At 41.6% G+C, this 15,751-nt stretch overlaps 1 protein-coding gene across 12 annotated transcripts in view; it reads left to right on the top strand.

The window, feature by feature from the left end:
- Positions 1-15,751, top strand: part of TSKS (testis specific serine kinase substrate) — a 29,915-nt gene that overhangs the window by 2,091 nt on the left and 12,073 nt on the right. For 3 of the 12 annotated variants that reach the window (XM_042471320.1, XM_042471318.1, XM_042471329.1), the window contains exons 1-5: positions 27-306; positions 3,162-3,396; positions 7,721-7,819; positions 8,895-8,978; positions 13,602-13,703. In XM_042471320.1, coding sequence (XP_042327254.1) covers positions 140-306; positions 3,162-3,396; positions 7,721-7,819; positions 8,895-8,978; positions 13,602-13,703 — 687 coding nt within the window. In that variant the 5' untranslated portion in view covers positions 27-139. Of the gene's footprint in view, positions 1-26; positions 307-3,161; positions 3,397-7,720; positions 7,820-8,894; positions 8,979-13,601; positions 13,704-15,751 lie in introns of those variants that run through there. The other 9 variants (XM_042471324.1, XM_042471323.1, XM_042471326.1 and 6 more) reach the window with 6 other exon arrangements.

Here is a 15,751-nt window from a genome sequence, read left to right as displayed (position 1 = left end):
GCGCCACGGCAACCGTTGTGAGATCATGGGGCGCAGCTGGGAGATCTCTGCCCTCCTTGGAGAGCCGGTTGGCTTGGAGGTGGTCGATATTCCCTGGTGTAGCGTAGGAAAGAAAATTCGCATTTGAACCGGATTATTGATGGCCAACTTTGTGGTCAAGACTATCTGGCAGTCCAAGGAAATCAATGAGGCTGGAGACACACCAACGGGGGCAGAGGGTCGGCCTCAAGGAAGCAAAGAGCAACTGGGAAAGTCTAGCAGCACCAAGGGCTTCCCCAAAAAGAAGAAAGCCGTCTCTTTCCATGGGTGGGAGCCCTGGGAAGGAAGGGGGTGGAGGTGGAGTTCAATGTGCTACTTGGGGCATGGGGAGGGATGGGGGAACATTGTTGTTGTGTGCCTCCAAGTCGTTTTTGACTTACGGCAACCCTAAGGCAAACCTACCATATAGGGTTTTCTTGGCAAGTTTCTTCTTCAAAGGGGGTTTGCCATTGCCATCCTCTGAGGCTGAGAGACTGTGACTTGCCCAAGGTCAGTGGTTCTCAACCTTCCTAATGCCGTGACTCTTTAATACAGTTCCTCATGTTGTGGTGACCCCCAACCAATGGTCTTGGTTCCTAAGACCATCGAAAATAAGAGTTTTCCAATGGTCTTAGGCTACCCCTTTGAAAGGGTTGTTCGACGTCCAAAGGAGCCGTAACCCACAGGTTGAGAACCACTGCCCAAGGTCATCCAGTGGGTATCCATGGCTAAGCGGGGATTTGAACTTTGGTCTCCAGAGTCCTAGTCCAACACTCAAACCACTGCTCTGAGGGAACATTGTGTAGATACCATTGTCTCTGTGGGAACATTGCTTAGAAACAATTTGCCATCTTGACTGCAAGAGATCTCTTTTTGTGCAGAGGGGGGCTGAGTTCAAACCTCAAGCATCTCAAGCTAAAGGGGTCTTAGCATGTGATCTGCTTGAAACTCTGGAGAGATACTGCCTGTTGCAATAGACCAAAGGTTTATTCAGACATTGGTGTGGATTTTTTTTTTGCACGACCATATAAATAATCTCACTTACACATTCCAGTTTTGTTGTTTACACTCTGGAACTGCGTCTATGAACATCTTTGTGAGTTCATTTGCTCACATGTGTCAGCACTCAAATAAAGATGGAGTTGACGATGCGGATGCATTTGAAGCACATGCTAGGCATGCAGAGTTTTATCCCAGGGCTATTTGCATTGGTCATTCACACAGCCAATGATGCAAATCTTTTAGAAAAACCTGGAAAAATACCCAAAAATTATTATCCCGGGTTTAGTGGGTTTTTGTCAGCTCCCCAAAAAACTTAATTGGATGCATTCAAAATTAATGTGAACAACAAAGATTCAACCCAGTTTCTACTTGGATTATTTTCTCCGTCTGAATAACCCCCAGGTTTCCTCAATCTGGTGTCCTCCAGATGTTTGGGATTACAAATCCCACCACCGTACCCAACCATGAAATGGTGGTAGTTGCAGTCCCACACATCTGGAGGGTACCTGGAAAAGACCAGAATAGACCAAAGTAGGTGAGCTGATGAACAGATGCTTCAGGCTGGGAGAAAGCAGTTTGTGACATTTCTATGAGAGCAGTTATGGTTTACAGTTTTTAAAAGACACTGTGGGAAAACATCCTATTCTGAGGATGAGCCATGTCACACTTTAGTTTCCTAGAAGTGTGATCTGTATCTCAGTTCCTACAAGATTCAAAGACACTTATTGATGAGATAATTAATGAACCTGGTCATCTGCTTGAATTTGGTGTAGCCCCTCACCTGTCCCATCAAACCTTGAAGATCCTAAATCCATGTTCAGCATTCTTTGTTCTAGCAACCACATTTCTTTCTTGCAAAATTTAAGGATCTTTCCCTCCTGCCCTACAGTTAACTAGTTTCCTCCTCTTTCTCAGAAAAATCAAGGGATTTCTTCTGTTTGCCATCTTTCCTTCTCTCATTTATCATTCTAACTTTTATGTAGGAAAAAGGATGCAGCATAATGTCAATCTGGTTTTATGAATGTTTGCTAAATCCCAGTGTATTCACTGGAACTTACTTCCAGGGAAGTGGGCATAGGACCACAAATTTAAGATGATAGTCCCTAGGAAACTAGAAACCCTGGCTTCATAGCTGTCTCTTTGCCCCTTTAATATTTCAGATTCCTTCCTTCTAAAATGGCTGATAAACTGGTAGCCCTACAGATTTTGTTGGACTCTATCAGCCCCAGTAAGCAAGGTCAGGGAAAATGGGAGTTGGAATCCAACATCATTTGGAGAGCAGCAGGGTCTCCCCACCAAACATAGGATTTTGGACTCCTATCCTTTTGGAGTAATAATTCCTATTTGGTTTAGAAACAAGCCTGAGAATTGAAACAATAACAGAGGAAGTGAAATTGCCATTTAACCAGGAATCAAGAGCCTTTTTATTTGGTAAAATGGACTTTCTGGGTCCTAAAAGCTTGTTGTTGTGTGCCTTCAAGTAATTTCTGACTTCATGGCGAGTATAAGGCAAATCCATCACAGGGTTTTCTTGGCAAGTTTCTTCAGGGAATCTGAGAGACTGTGACTTGCCCAAGGCCACCCAGTGGGATTCGAACCCTGCTCTCCAGAGTCATAGTCCAACACTCAAACCAAGATTATACTATAATAAATCTGTTAGTCTTTAAATACCATAGTCATTGTCTTTCAGTGCAGCAGAATTACACAAATGTTCCTTTGACATTTGTTGTCTAATAAAGGCTAGATCTTGACAAAGGTACCTTTTGGTGCTACAGCTCTCAGAATCCTCCAGCCAGTATGGCATACCCTCTAACTGTTGTGATTTGGCAGGGACAATCTCATTTAATAATCTGCAGGGAAGAGACAACTGGGAGAGGCAGGGTGTTGCCTTTCTCTATAGACTCGGGCAAAAGGAAACTAATGCAGCCTCTCCTAACTTGTTTGTTATTCCTCATTAATAACTTTTACCATCTTGACTGCTTGCCTGGTCACACACATCCTGGTTTTCACCTGATTACAGTTGGGAGGTTATGGAAGGGGAAACAAGGGCTAATGCTATAGTCCCAGATAGTAACTGTTTCATGCTAAGGGATGTCATCCTTTGGTCGTGGCTGATACGCACACTGTTTTCTCCACTCCAGTGTTGAGCCGCACTTGACCAGTGAAAGGAACAACCTCAACTTGAAGCGTTCTTCTGCCTGCACCAATGTTTCCCTCCTGAACCTAACTGATGGAGAGCGTGATGACTCCACTACAGAGAATGAATCCACGGATGATGGGAGTTCTCCTGGGGGAGCAGCTGGAGAAAGAAATGCTCCCCTGCTCCCCATCAAGCCAGCTTGGTCTGAAGATGATGACGACACCTCCAGCCAGCAGGTGAGGAGAGGAATTAATGAAGAAAGGAATGAAGTATAATTGTGTTGTTCTGTCAGATGAACATGTCACCTTGAATTGATGTTGTTCCATTAACAGAACAGCCAAAAACTCTAATTCCACCCCCAGAATACACCTCTGTCCTTGAAAGATCTCAATCATGTGTCCCTCCAGATGTTGGTGAACTTCCTTCAAGCATTCCCCACCGTTGGCTGTGCTAGCTAGGCCTGATGGGAGCTACAATTCAACAGCATCTGGAGGACCACATTATTCTTACTTTTGGGATAGGCCAAGGCCTTTTGTTGCCTTAGGCAAAGGACAAGGTGGTTCCTCTCATTTCATGTAAAGAAGGTGATTGAAGTGGCATCTGGATGTAACTTCCTTACTGGCATGGGACAAGTCCTACTGTACCCGAAAGCAGCAGGCTAGCTTAGGGGGTTCAGGGCAGACTTTGGGGGACATCCAGATCTGTGCCGCCACATGCTTCCACCATTTGCCACCTGAATAGCCACCACACTCTACTCTTGCCCTGCGGTCATAGCCATAAATTTTAAACCCATATACTAGCCTGAATACACTGTGTCCAGCTCACACACCATAGAACCCCAGAAATGATCTCTGTTTGAACATTAACTTTAATTATATAGCCTCCTAGCAAAGCCAGAAGACTGACAGAAATTGCAAACTCAAGTAAATTGCTGAAGTCTACAAGCAGCCAAATTCCAGCATTAATTCCAGTCATCGGAATGGTTCCTAGGAGGCCACAGGATACCCATGCTGATTCTGGAGCTGAAATGTGCAGCTTCTGTGTAATGTGATCCCACAATTCCACACTGATAGGTGGAGAATAGCTTCCTGGTTCTACATCAGCTGTATCCTCAGACCAGACGTCCAAGGTGTACTGCAGAAGTAATGCCAGCAAGAGGTTCAAAAGACACCCACTTCAGTCTGGCATGCTTTTTCGTAATTTCTGTCAGACTTAAAAACCTGGCATTACTTGGTAGCTATAGCTCAACAAAATGTTCAGACATATTGCTTCCTGAGGACTAGATCCTGCCTCCCACCACTGTTTCATGTACAAAAAATATCCAAGGAGCACCAGAAATAACATCCTCTACCAGAGGGAACAGACTATTTTAGGATTTGCAACTGGAAAGATGGCCCTTGTAGTCACTTCCAACTCTTATCATTCTATGGAGAGAAGTGTATTAAAAACTTTCTCATTATCTCTAATTTTGTTTACAAAAGTACATTTTAAAAAATAGAAAAATAGTCCAAATCCTCCAAAATGACTGCAAAAAATAATTTCCCCCAGTTTTTAAAAAGAAGCCTCTACTGGGCTTAAAATGCATTAGAAGGAACAAGTGAACATTATTTAATACAAAAAATAATAATGCTATTAGTAGTCATTATATTATTTTATGAATGGGGGTGGGGGGCGCTCGGCCAGGTGTCATTTCTCTTCTGAGATGTCACCAGGTATGGTCCATGCCACCGCACGCCCTAGCGATGCCACTACATACATGCTTTATACATTAATAAATGCATACAAGTGCCCTCATTTCTATAATTTGGTATTACTGTGGACTCAGTTAGAATGACCATTTTGGGGTCAATTTATTTTCCATTTTTATACTCCCTCAGTTCAGGCAAATGGAAAACCACAACTTTTATTTTTTGGCTTTCATTTTCTTTTCATTGTTTGTTTCTTTTTGCAGTATGCATGCCGAGGTGGGCAAAGTGGAGGCTACATGCAGCCCTCCCTGGGCCATTTTTACCGTCCCCAGGGTCTCTCAGGGTTCAAAATGTTTATTCGACCCAAAATGCCCTCTACCCCTTAAAGAGTTATGGGGAGGAATAGTTTTGCCATGTTATCAGCCATCTGGGGCATTTTAAGCCCAGTAGAGACTAATTTTTTAAAAAAGTGGGTTCTGGGTCACTTCTTGTTTTTTTTAAAAGCCCTCTCTTGGACTAAAATGGCCCAGGGAACCAAAATGTGGCAAAAATGCTTCCCAGTTAGTGTTCAGAGGCAGTTGAGGGCAAAAAAAAAAAAAAAAAAATTCTTCATATTTGTTTCGGGGTGTACGGTGAAAGGTATCACTCTCTTAGGCAGTGATTCCCAGTTTTGGTCATCCAAATGTTTTGGCCTTCATGTCCTAGAATTCTTGATTGTTGGTAAAACTGGCTAGAGCTTCTGGAAGCCAAAGTCCAAAATATCTGGAAGACCAAAGTTTGGGGACCACTGATCTAAGGTCTTATGAGGGAGCAAACACAGCCTCATACCCTTGACAGTTGTTCATCCATGATGTATACCCAAAGAAAGCCTAAAAGGAACTTGTCATTCTCATGTCAATCCTTTGAGTAACAAGCTGATACTGCAGAAAGAAGGAGACAATATACCCGACCTCTCATTCTATGGGCAATCCTTATCAAACTAATTTTGGCCACAATCTCAATAGCCACAGTCAAATGAAAAATAGTAAATATCAATCATTGTTTTGGGATTACAATCCCTTACCTAGACCAGTGCTTCTTAAAGTATATGATGTGGGGACCTGGCCTTTTTTTCACCAGTGCACCAGGGACCAGTACCATATTTGTGCCCATTAGCTACAACTGTTTCCTTCTTTCCTGGGAACTCTCGGGGAACAGCACTAGTCCATGACCCACCACTTTGAGTAGCACCGATTGAGACCACAAGAACCCTCCTTCCTTTCTACATTATTCCTTTTAGCTTTCTATTTTCTGGGAGATTCTAATGAGCAGTGTAAAATATAGTTAGGGCAAATTACTATATTCATACATTTAATCCCATACTTCCTCTGAGAAGCTGTGTGTGGCATCAGTGATTCCTTGCTATTATTTTGATGCAATAAATCAGTGAAATTAATTAGACTTAAAAGATTAGCCATAGGCAATTTAGCAAGATAAACTTTGTGGCTTTGCAGGTTTGAACTCTGGTCTCCTTAGTCCTAGTTCTAGGCCAGTATTTTAACAACTAAATGATAGTGCCTTGCACTCTAACCTCTGTGTCATAGATGGGCACCCCAAAATTTGGACAGTTTTTTGTAAAATGATTGAGATGGTCATCCCTTTCTCTCTCTAATGTCTTTATCAGCTAAGAAAAAGTATTAAATAATTCACAAATTCAGTTAATTACTAATAAATAGGTATAGAATCATCTGGGGTATCTTATCTCTAAATCTAGAGTGGCGATCATGTAGCCCTCCAGATGTTCTAGGACTGCAATTTCCAGCCTGTATTGGAGAATGCTGGGAGTTGTCATCCACCATCATCTGCATGGTCACATAGTTCCCATCTCTGATCAAAGAGAGAACATTTTTGAAATAAGATTGCCAGTTGGTTTTTATTAGCCTTACTCTGGTGCCTTTGACAACAGCCCAACAGAAAGAAATTAAATAGATTTACGTTTCTCTCACCATTTTCATGCCAAGTGGGGAATAATAACTTTCTGAATTTTGTCATGGCACATTTTAGAAGCACAGAATATGTTGGCAGAAGGTTTTTTTGGCACATAATCTGAGCTGTTTAAACCCACAGGATTTTAGGCTGGACTAGTCCTGCACAGAATTTGGGGGGGGGGGTTACAGCTCCCATAATTTCCCAGCCAGCATGGTCATTTATGTTGGCTGTGGGATTCTAAGAGCTGTAGTCCCAAAAAGTTTTTTTTTTCAAACTTGGTATAAACATAAAATTAGGGAGTTGTAGAATTGCCTCACTCTGAGCAAGTTATTGAGCGAGGATACCCCCTTCCATAATTCTGTAATAGCTAGTCTATGATTTGAAAAGCTCACCTTTAAAGTATGTTTAAAGTGTATTACAGTACTTAGCAAAATCTGGAAGGATATTCCTTCTAGCTATTGGTAGCTCCCCATCCTTGCATTCTTTCATCAAGAAAAACCTTCCCTGGCATGGTTTTTTCCCACTGCCTTCCCAGCTCCACATCTGGTTGCTCTGCTTTCCTCATCCTTCATCTCAGTTTCCTAGTTTCTCAGATTTGCTCTCATACCCATCCAGAGTAATGTTCTGCTTCCTTTCTCCCATTGAAGGAGATTTTTGTGGGAGATCTGTTGCACACAAGTGCTCCCTTCTTCTACCTTGAAGGAACTAGTCACTGTATTCCTAATTAATTCATGATAAGCTAAAGTCTATGGTCCCAGACTCTCCCTCATTGAAAGGGCTGCCTTCAACTGCGGCCTGCCATTTTAAAGTTTTTGGAGTTGAAAGAAATGCCCAGAAAGTGTAAAGAGGTCAGAAGTAACTGGACTATTCACCTGACCTGCCCCCTTCTTACGCTCTCCCCCAGCAGGAAGTGAGCAATAGCGGCCTGTTGCGAGCCAAGGACTCCATCACCAGCCTCAAGGAGAGGACGTCCAAGGTCAACCGCCATGTTCAGAGCCTGCAGGTCTGGAGACTGTACCCCTCCTGTTCCAGTAGCGGCCAGCCTGCCAAGGGCCTAGACTCCACCTTGAGATTTTCCTCTTCAGCTCTTGCAGCCATGAACTAGACCACTGGTTCTTTAACTTTGGTTCTTTTGAGAACTACTCTGGTTTGTTAGATTCTTTTGTAGACCATCGCATTTAGGCTACTGAATCCAAATTCAGCTGCAGTTGTCCCATGTAGTCAAGGACCAGCAAAGCTATATATGCATATTTAGGGCTAAGAGTCCACAACTGACCTTTACACAGTAGCTTCTTGAGCTATGGAATGACAAGCCATTTGTAGTTTGATTTTGCAAAGTGATGTAATTTTTTAAAAATCTTTTGCCTGAGGTGGAAATTCAACCAAAGCCAAAATCCTGATACCTTTGGCTGATCAGTATGTTATCCTGCTATTTTTAGTGGCCTTATGAACCATCTCAAGAAGATGTGAAACCACAGTTTAAGAACCACAAAGCTAAGCAGACATCCCAGAACCTCTGTCTCTTTCCATCATGTAGCATTTCTAGGACCAGCATGTTATAACCAGGCTTTTCCCTCTTGTAAGAGCACATTAGGTGTGGATTGTGAGTGGGGCCCAATATCCTTCCAGTATCATTAATATACCTTGCTTCAGTATTTCCTATAAAATTAAAAGTTTCTTCCTCAGCCTACATCCCAACTGGAGTCTCCTGTATCATTAAGAATTCTGTCTCAGGAAACAGCTGATTAAAAAAAAGTCTGAAAGCATTTGGGTGGATCCTTATCTTATGGATGAGAATAGTATTGAATTCCAAATGCTTTATTATTTTTAAAATTGTTTTGTATAAGGTCCCTTGGTTTTTCCTTTTTTCAGTGGTGATTTCTGGTTTTAATGGGCCACTAATAGAACTTCTATGTAGAGGGAGGTTGGAACTGCTGAACTGCTAGAAAGAGAAGGAAGGTTGTTTATCTGGAAGGGTGGTTGATCAGAACAGGGCAATTAAGGCCACTTTGACATATTTGCTTGCCTTTGCAATGCATTTACAGTACTTATTTCTCTTGTGCTCTACCTGTGTGCAGAGCGAGTGCACGGTGTTGTGTGAAAACCTAGAGAGGCGTAGACAGGAGGCTGAGGACCTGGAGGAATACTGTACTCAGCTTAAGGTAAGGGATGGGGAAGGATGTACTAGCTTGTTCTGGGAACATCAGGAGAGCCAGCTGCCAACCAGCTATTATCACTGTTAATATTTTCCCTTTAGTTCACCCCCCTGTATGGAAACATCATCATTCTGAGGGAGGCCTATCTTCTTTGAGTGGTGCCAACCTACCACAGAAGAGGTGGCCTGTATTTCTTTTATTAACTAAGTTTCTATCCTGCCTTTCCTTCAGTGAACTCATAGCAATGTACTTAGTTCCTTTCTTCCTCACTTTAGCCTCACAACTCTGAGGAGTTTATCACATGGGACTGATCCTGTTCAGAAACGTGATTTAAAGTGGGGGGGGGGGGACTGCAAAAGCGGGTTCTTTTTCACATGATATTTGGGGTTAATCCAAACAGAAATTTAAAATAACCCGCAAAAGCGGGTAGTTTTTCAGATGCCATTTGCATTAATGAGAAATAATGCCACATTAATGCGAATGCAAAGTTGACAGAACCCATTCCTTTTTATTTTCAGAAACTTCCCAAAAGTAAAAAGGAGTGTGTTATGTCTACTTTGCGTTCAGATTAATGTCACATTATTTCTCATTGATGCCAACGCATCTGAAAAACAACCCGCAAAAGCGGGTGTTTTGCAGATTTTAAAATCCTGATTCTGCACAGGATTTAACCAATTTGTCTCCAAATCCCCTCTGTGTGATAAAGTCCTGAGAGACGCCAAGCTGAGAAAGAATGACTGTCCCAGTGATTTTCATGGTTCAGTGGGGACCTAAGGAGTCTTGGTCCTACCATCAGGTAGAATGAGGTGGCTGCCTCTGGCAGCAGATTTTTGAGAGGCATGAAACAACAGCAAATACTTATCTATTTACTTTGTTGTTACTGTTGGGATATTTTTTAGTGCAAGGGATGGAGAGAGGTCTTTGTTGGATTTTCTGCCTCATGACAAAATAACCTGGCTGGCTTTGCCAGATACCTTGACTTGGGTGAGGGAGATTCCATTTGGTGCTCCACTTTGGACAGCAAAATGTCCTGGACTTAAACCTGGAGTCCCAAGTCTCAGTCTGAGACTTTAACCACTATACCACATATCCAGACTTCCCAAATATGGTTGCCTCCATTGTAGTTCTTATCATCCCCATTAGAATGGGCAGCACTAGTGGAGATGAAAAAAATGTGTGGTCTAAGACATCTGGAGGGAAACACATTGGAAAAAGCTGGTCTGTAGGAGAGTTCAATCACAGAAGTGGTGGAATTAGAGAATAGACTGTGTCATTCCAAAATGATTTAAGTACTGTAATACATTTCTGCTATCTGGCCTGTATTGAATTAGTTGTGGCAAAGTTCATATTGGTTTAAGAAAAGCCTGACAGACTGAAGAAGCTTTGCTGCTTGAGCAGCTGTATTATCTTATTTCCTGAGTTATCAAAAATAGAGAGAGATCTCATTACAACAAACGGATGAATATGATACTCAAACAGGCTTGTCAAATCTGACCACAGATCCATCAAGTCTGGCATCTTGCTTTCTACAGCACAAACCAGATGACCATGGGAAACTCACAAGGAGCACATAAAAGGCAATACCATTTCCCCATGCTTTCTCCCCAGCCCCATAAATGATATTCAGTGACACACTGCCAATAGCATGGAAATGCCATGTAGTTGTCATGGTGATTAATAGACATCATACCCAGTTAGATTTTTTTTTTTTAAATGGACACTATATAACTATGACCAGGACAACAGCAATGGTGTGTTGATTCAGGTGCACTGGTCAGGATTGTGACCTACAGCGTAAGTGTAGGAACCCGATAAGAGTCCTGCCGAGGACACTTAAAGATCCACCAGTCCAGCATGCTATTTCCTGCAGTGGCCAGCCAGATGTCCCATTGCGAAGCCACAAGAAGAGGACCATCCTCCTGCTCAGGTCCTCAGCAACTGCCTCTGATATTGAAAATAACAAATAGCTGTTATGAAGAGTGGCCATGGATGAGAACTTAAAGAAAACTTTTTTGGTCTACAAGTGACCATACTGGCTGGAGATTCTGGGGGTTGTAGACTCCCAAAAGATAGCTTTTCCCAGCTCTGCCATTAATAGATGGCAGAGCCTTGACTCTTTCTAATCCCTGTTTTAGGATCTTGAAAAAGGCTGTCCATCACCACGTCTTGCACTTTATAGCACTTTGACACCTCCTTAGTTGCCCCAGCCTATGTAATAATGAGATCTGTAATTCTGTGAGTTATATAAAAGTCTCTGTCAGTGACCTCCAGTGCCTCATAAAAATACAAATCCCAAGATGCCACAGGATGCAGCCATTACAGATAAAGTGGTATCAAAGTATTATAACTGTATAGTGTGAAAGAGACCTGAGATGTTATAGATTTTTAAAATGGTTTTATGCACGTAACAATTTTCTTTTCAGCCTCTTTCCCAGGAAATCCCACTTAGATTAATCAATTAAGTTAAAAATATATTTAACTAGATGGCTTTTTGTTTTTAAAAAATCTAACTTTTAATGGATGCTTTTGAGACTAATTGAGCCAAAGATGTTGTGGCATAAGCCTTTGTAGACTTTAGACGCATGGAGTGCATATGAGAGAGTAGACCAAATCTACAAAAGCTTATGCTACAACTTCTTTGGCTCACTTAGGTCCAAAACACACTGCAGAAATAGTCCAAGGGACTGTAGTTTTGTGAAATAGCCTTCTCTGTCAGAGAGCTCTGGGGTCAGAATAAAGTACAATTCCCAGGATTCCCTAGCACTGAGCCAGAACAATTAAAGCAGCCTCAAACTGGATTATTTCTGCAGTGTATTTTGGACTTTAGTCTCAAATGTGCTACAAGAGCCCTTTGTATACTGATTTTCCAGACTAACATAGCTATGCCTTTTAAATTATACTTATTAGTTAGTTCTTATCACTACTTTTTGCCACATCATTGCTAGTATGAAATTTGCCTTGGTTTACAGTGCTGTATCTCAGTGTTGCATCTTTGGAGCAGGAGAGGCTGATCTTCCTTCCTATTCTACGATTTAATCTGATCTGCCAATTTCACATTTCTTCTGGCTAGTTATGTTGTGTGTCTGTATGGGTCTTCGTTACACTACGTACTATTATTCTTAGGTTCTATTACCTAAACTAAGTTGCCAGAAAATAACATTGGGCAAAATAAAAAGGCAAAACTAGCCAAATTATTTTTCTATTCAAGCAATCTCTTGGCAATAAAATGGCTGTTGAGGAAAGAGTATTCCACTCCTCTGCCAGCATTATGTGTTTTGAAACTGTTTTTTGTTTACAGTATTTGTTATTTTAACATGGTAATCTGTTTAACTGGAATATTTTCATTTATTCTGCTTTTAGTTGTATTCGTTTTTAAATATATTTGTGAGCCACCATGGGTCCCAGTATAGAGAGCAGAGGGGATATATAAAATAAATCCTGTAAGTAACAGAAATGTTAACCCACAGGGGCTAGAAACTACAAAATCCACAGCTAGGATTTTTTTTTAGGACTAATCAAAATAGTGTGTAAAGTTTCTCCAGAAAACACTGCCGAAATCTTTGTCAGACTGAATGGTAGAAAAGTAGGCAGTGGGGTAAGAAAGATCAAAAAAGTACAAAAATTAGGCTAGATGTCCAACCATAAGGTTTGCATTTAGATCCAGTCTCCACATGTAGGTTGAAGACTGAAAACATTAGTCTCTGCTTGATACTGCAAGCATCAAGTTACACCTAGGATTCTGGTTCAAAGGGGTAATGCATAACCCACCCCCAGGAGCTATTACCCAAATCTGTCTCTAGCCTTAAGTGAAACACACCAATTTCTGATTAGAAAATTAATTCCTGACAAGCTCTAAGCTTCTTTTCAGATGGAATGGTAGATGACTGAAGAAACCGTCACAGAGGAAGCAGCTAAGATGACTGATAAGAGTTCTCCTTTTGCTCTCAGGCCAGGGAGAAAGGAGTTAGAGCCAGGTTGTATGGTGATTAGAAGGTTGGATGTGGACGGAAAGGCTTGGCTAGGAGGGCAACTGAAATGGTGAAGGGTCTGGAAATGCCTTAGGGAACTGGGTATGTTTAGCCTGGAGAAGAGAAGGTTAAGAGGTGATATGATAGCCCTGTTTAAATATTTGAAGGGATGTCATACTGAGGAGGGAACAAGTTTGTTTTTTGGTGCTCCAGAGACTAGAACACGAACAATGGATGCAAACTGCAGGAAAAGAGATTCCACCTCAACATTAGGAGGAACTTCCTGACAGTAAGGGCTGTTAGACAGTGTAACACACTCCCTCGGAGTGTGGTGGAGTCTTCTTCCTTAGAGGTCTTCAAACAGAGGCTGGATGGCCATCTGTCTGCAATGCTTTGATTGAGATTTCCTGCATGGCAGGCGGTTGGACTGGATGGCCCTTGCGGTCTCTTCCAACTCTATGATTCTATGATTCTATTATCTTCTTGCCTAGGAAAGGCATAATGGGTGATTTGGACTTATCACTCTGCCTCAATTTGGCCCATCTTGTAGTTGTTGTCAAAACAGGCTTGGTATGTTGCCCTGAGCTCCTTGGAGAAAGATCATGATATAAAATAGGAAAAACAGTTTACAATTATAATTAAAATTAATGCTTTGATTTAGCTAAGAGATGAAGAAGCAGCTGCCTTGACTTGGCACATTGGCTCCCAGGGAAGAAGAGAGTCAGGCCAACAGCTGTCTACCTGCTGTTTCCAACGCCAAACAGTAAGAGAGTCTTTGGCAAAGCCATCCATTTACCAGACATCACAACCACTTATAGACAGTCCAGATATGTTGTTGATACTTAAGGAGAACAGCAAATGGCATCCCATGCCCCCCTTTCCATCAAGTCAAGGTACATAGGAGTCAAGTGTGGCCAGTTATTTTGGTACCTGAGTCAAATTGGCCAAGTACCTCTCTGTAGGAGGAGGAGAAATCATTATATAATTATTAAAATAAAATAGATTGTATTAAAATATTGAAAAATAAGTAAGCAAACCAATTTCATAACTATCAAGATGCCCAAAGCCACAAAAGGCAGCATCCACATTCTGACTCATTAAAGGACTTGCCATGAAACCAGTTCACATCTAGCAGAAGGCTCTTTAATTCTCTCTGGTATTTAATATTCTTTTGTATGAAAAGTGACAGAGTGTTTGCCAATGGCATTCTCATCATGGGCACATTAGCTACTGATCTTTGTGTGCAAGTGAAGATTCAGGGATGGTTCTGGTGATCTAGCCCCTGTGCAGAATGGATAGAGAGAGGACACCTGAGATATCAGGAGATGCTAGTATTGATACCAGGAGATGTCCTCAGGCAGAGCAGTAAATTATATCCTCTCCCCCTCTAGTCAAGGTGAGTCATACCCCAGCCAAGTTATTTTAGTACATGAGGCAGAAAAACATCTCTCCACATCCATGGTAGGAAAAATATATAAAAATAATGAAGTAAATAACTAAAATTTTACTGTTCTTTTGACACACTAAATATACTACTGCCTGTTATGGCTACCTCATGCTCCCTAAAAGTAATAATGTAGGAATATTTGATGTCTCTATTAAGAAAAGTGCAGTGAAGCCAGTGCAGTATGAGCTTGTGATAGAAACAGGATAAATTCTCAAGCTGCTCTCCTGAGAGAGTCCTCTCTCTCACTTATTGCTCTATGCAAGCCTTGATACATCTTTGCTTCCAACGGGAATGACCCTCAGGGCAGTAGTTAGAATGTTGGATTAGGACTGGGGAGACCTCCATTCAGATTCCCACCTAGCTGTGAACCTTATTGAATTAATTAGGCTAGCTTTACCTAATCAACCCAGCAGGACTTCTAGCAAGATCATAGCACATTTCCATGTAGTTAACTGCTGTCACATCAACTCTGATTTAGGAGGACTGAAAGACCTCCAAGCTGCTGTCACCCACAGTCCTGCTCAGGTTTTGCAAACTCAGAGCCATGAATCTATGTGCCTGTATTTTTCTTTTCCTACTGCCTTCTACCTTACCAAGCATCATTGTCTTTTCTAGTGTGTCATGTCGTCTCATAATATGTTCAAAGTATGACCGTCTCAATTTGGTCATCTTAGCTTCTAGGGAGAGTTCAGGCTTGGTTTGCTGTTGTCTGCCTTTCAAGTCATTTCTGACTTACGACAACTTTAAGTTAAACCTATCATGGAGTGTCAGCCAGTGGGTTTCTATGGCCAAGTGAGGATTCAAACTCTGATCTCAAAAGTACTCAAACCACTGTACCAAACTGATTCTCTCTAGGACTCATTTATTTGTCATTTTGGCAGCCCAGGGTATCTGCAGAACTCTCCTCCAGCACCATATTTCAGATTCATTTATTCACTTCCTATCGGCTTTCTTCACTGTCCAGGTTTTGCAACCATACATAGAAATTGGAAATAGAATGGCATGGACAATCCTGACTTTGATATTAAATTATATTTCTTTACACTTGTGAATTTTGTCTAGTTCCCACATAGCTGCCTTTCCTAGTCTTAGTCTTCATCTGATTTCTTGACTGTCCATTTTGATTAATGACTTAACCAAGGTATAGGAAAACTTTCACATTCTTGGTGTCTTTATAGTCATTTACAGACTAGTTAAACAAACTGGCAAATGTTGCTAGATAGCTCAGATCATAGTTGTTTGTGGGTTATTCGGACTATGTGGCCATGTTCTAGAAGAGTTTATTCCTGACATTTCGCCAGTATCTGTGGCTGGCATCTTCAAAGAAAACTTCTTTGAAGATACCAGCCACAGATGCCGGCAAA

Source organism: Sceloporus undulatus, chromosome 6 (genome assembly GCF_019175285.1).
Source record: "Sceloporus undulatus isolate JIND9_A2432 ecotype Alabama chromosome 6, SceUnd_v1.1, whole genome shotgun sequence".
Taxonomy (NCBI): Eukaryota; Metazoa; Chordata; class Lepidosauria; order Squamata; family Phrynosomatidae; genus Sceloporus; species Sceloporus undulatus.
This window is presented reverse-complemented; position numbering and strand designations above follow the sequence as displayed.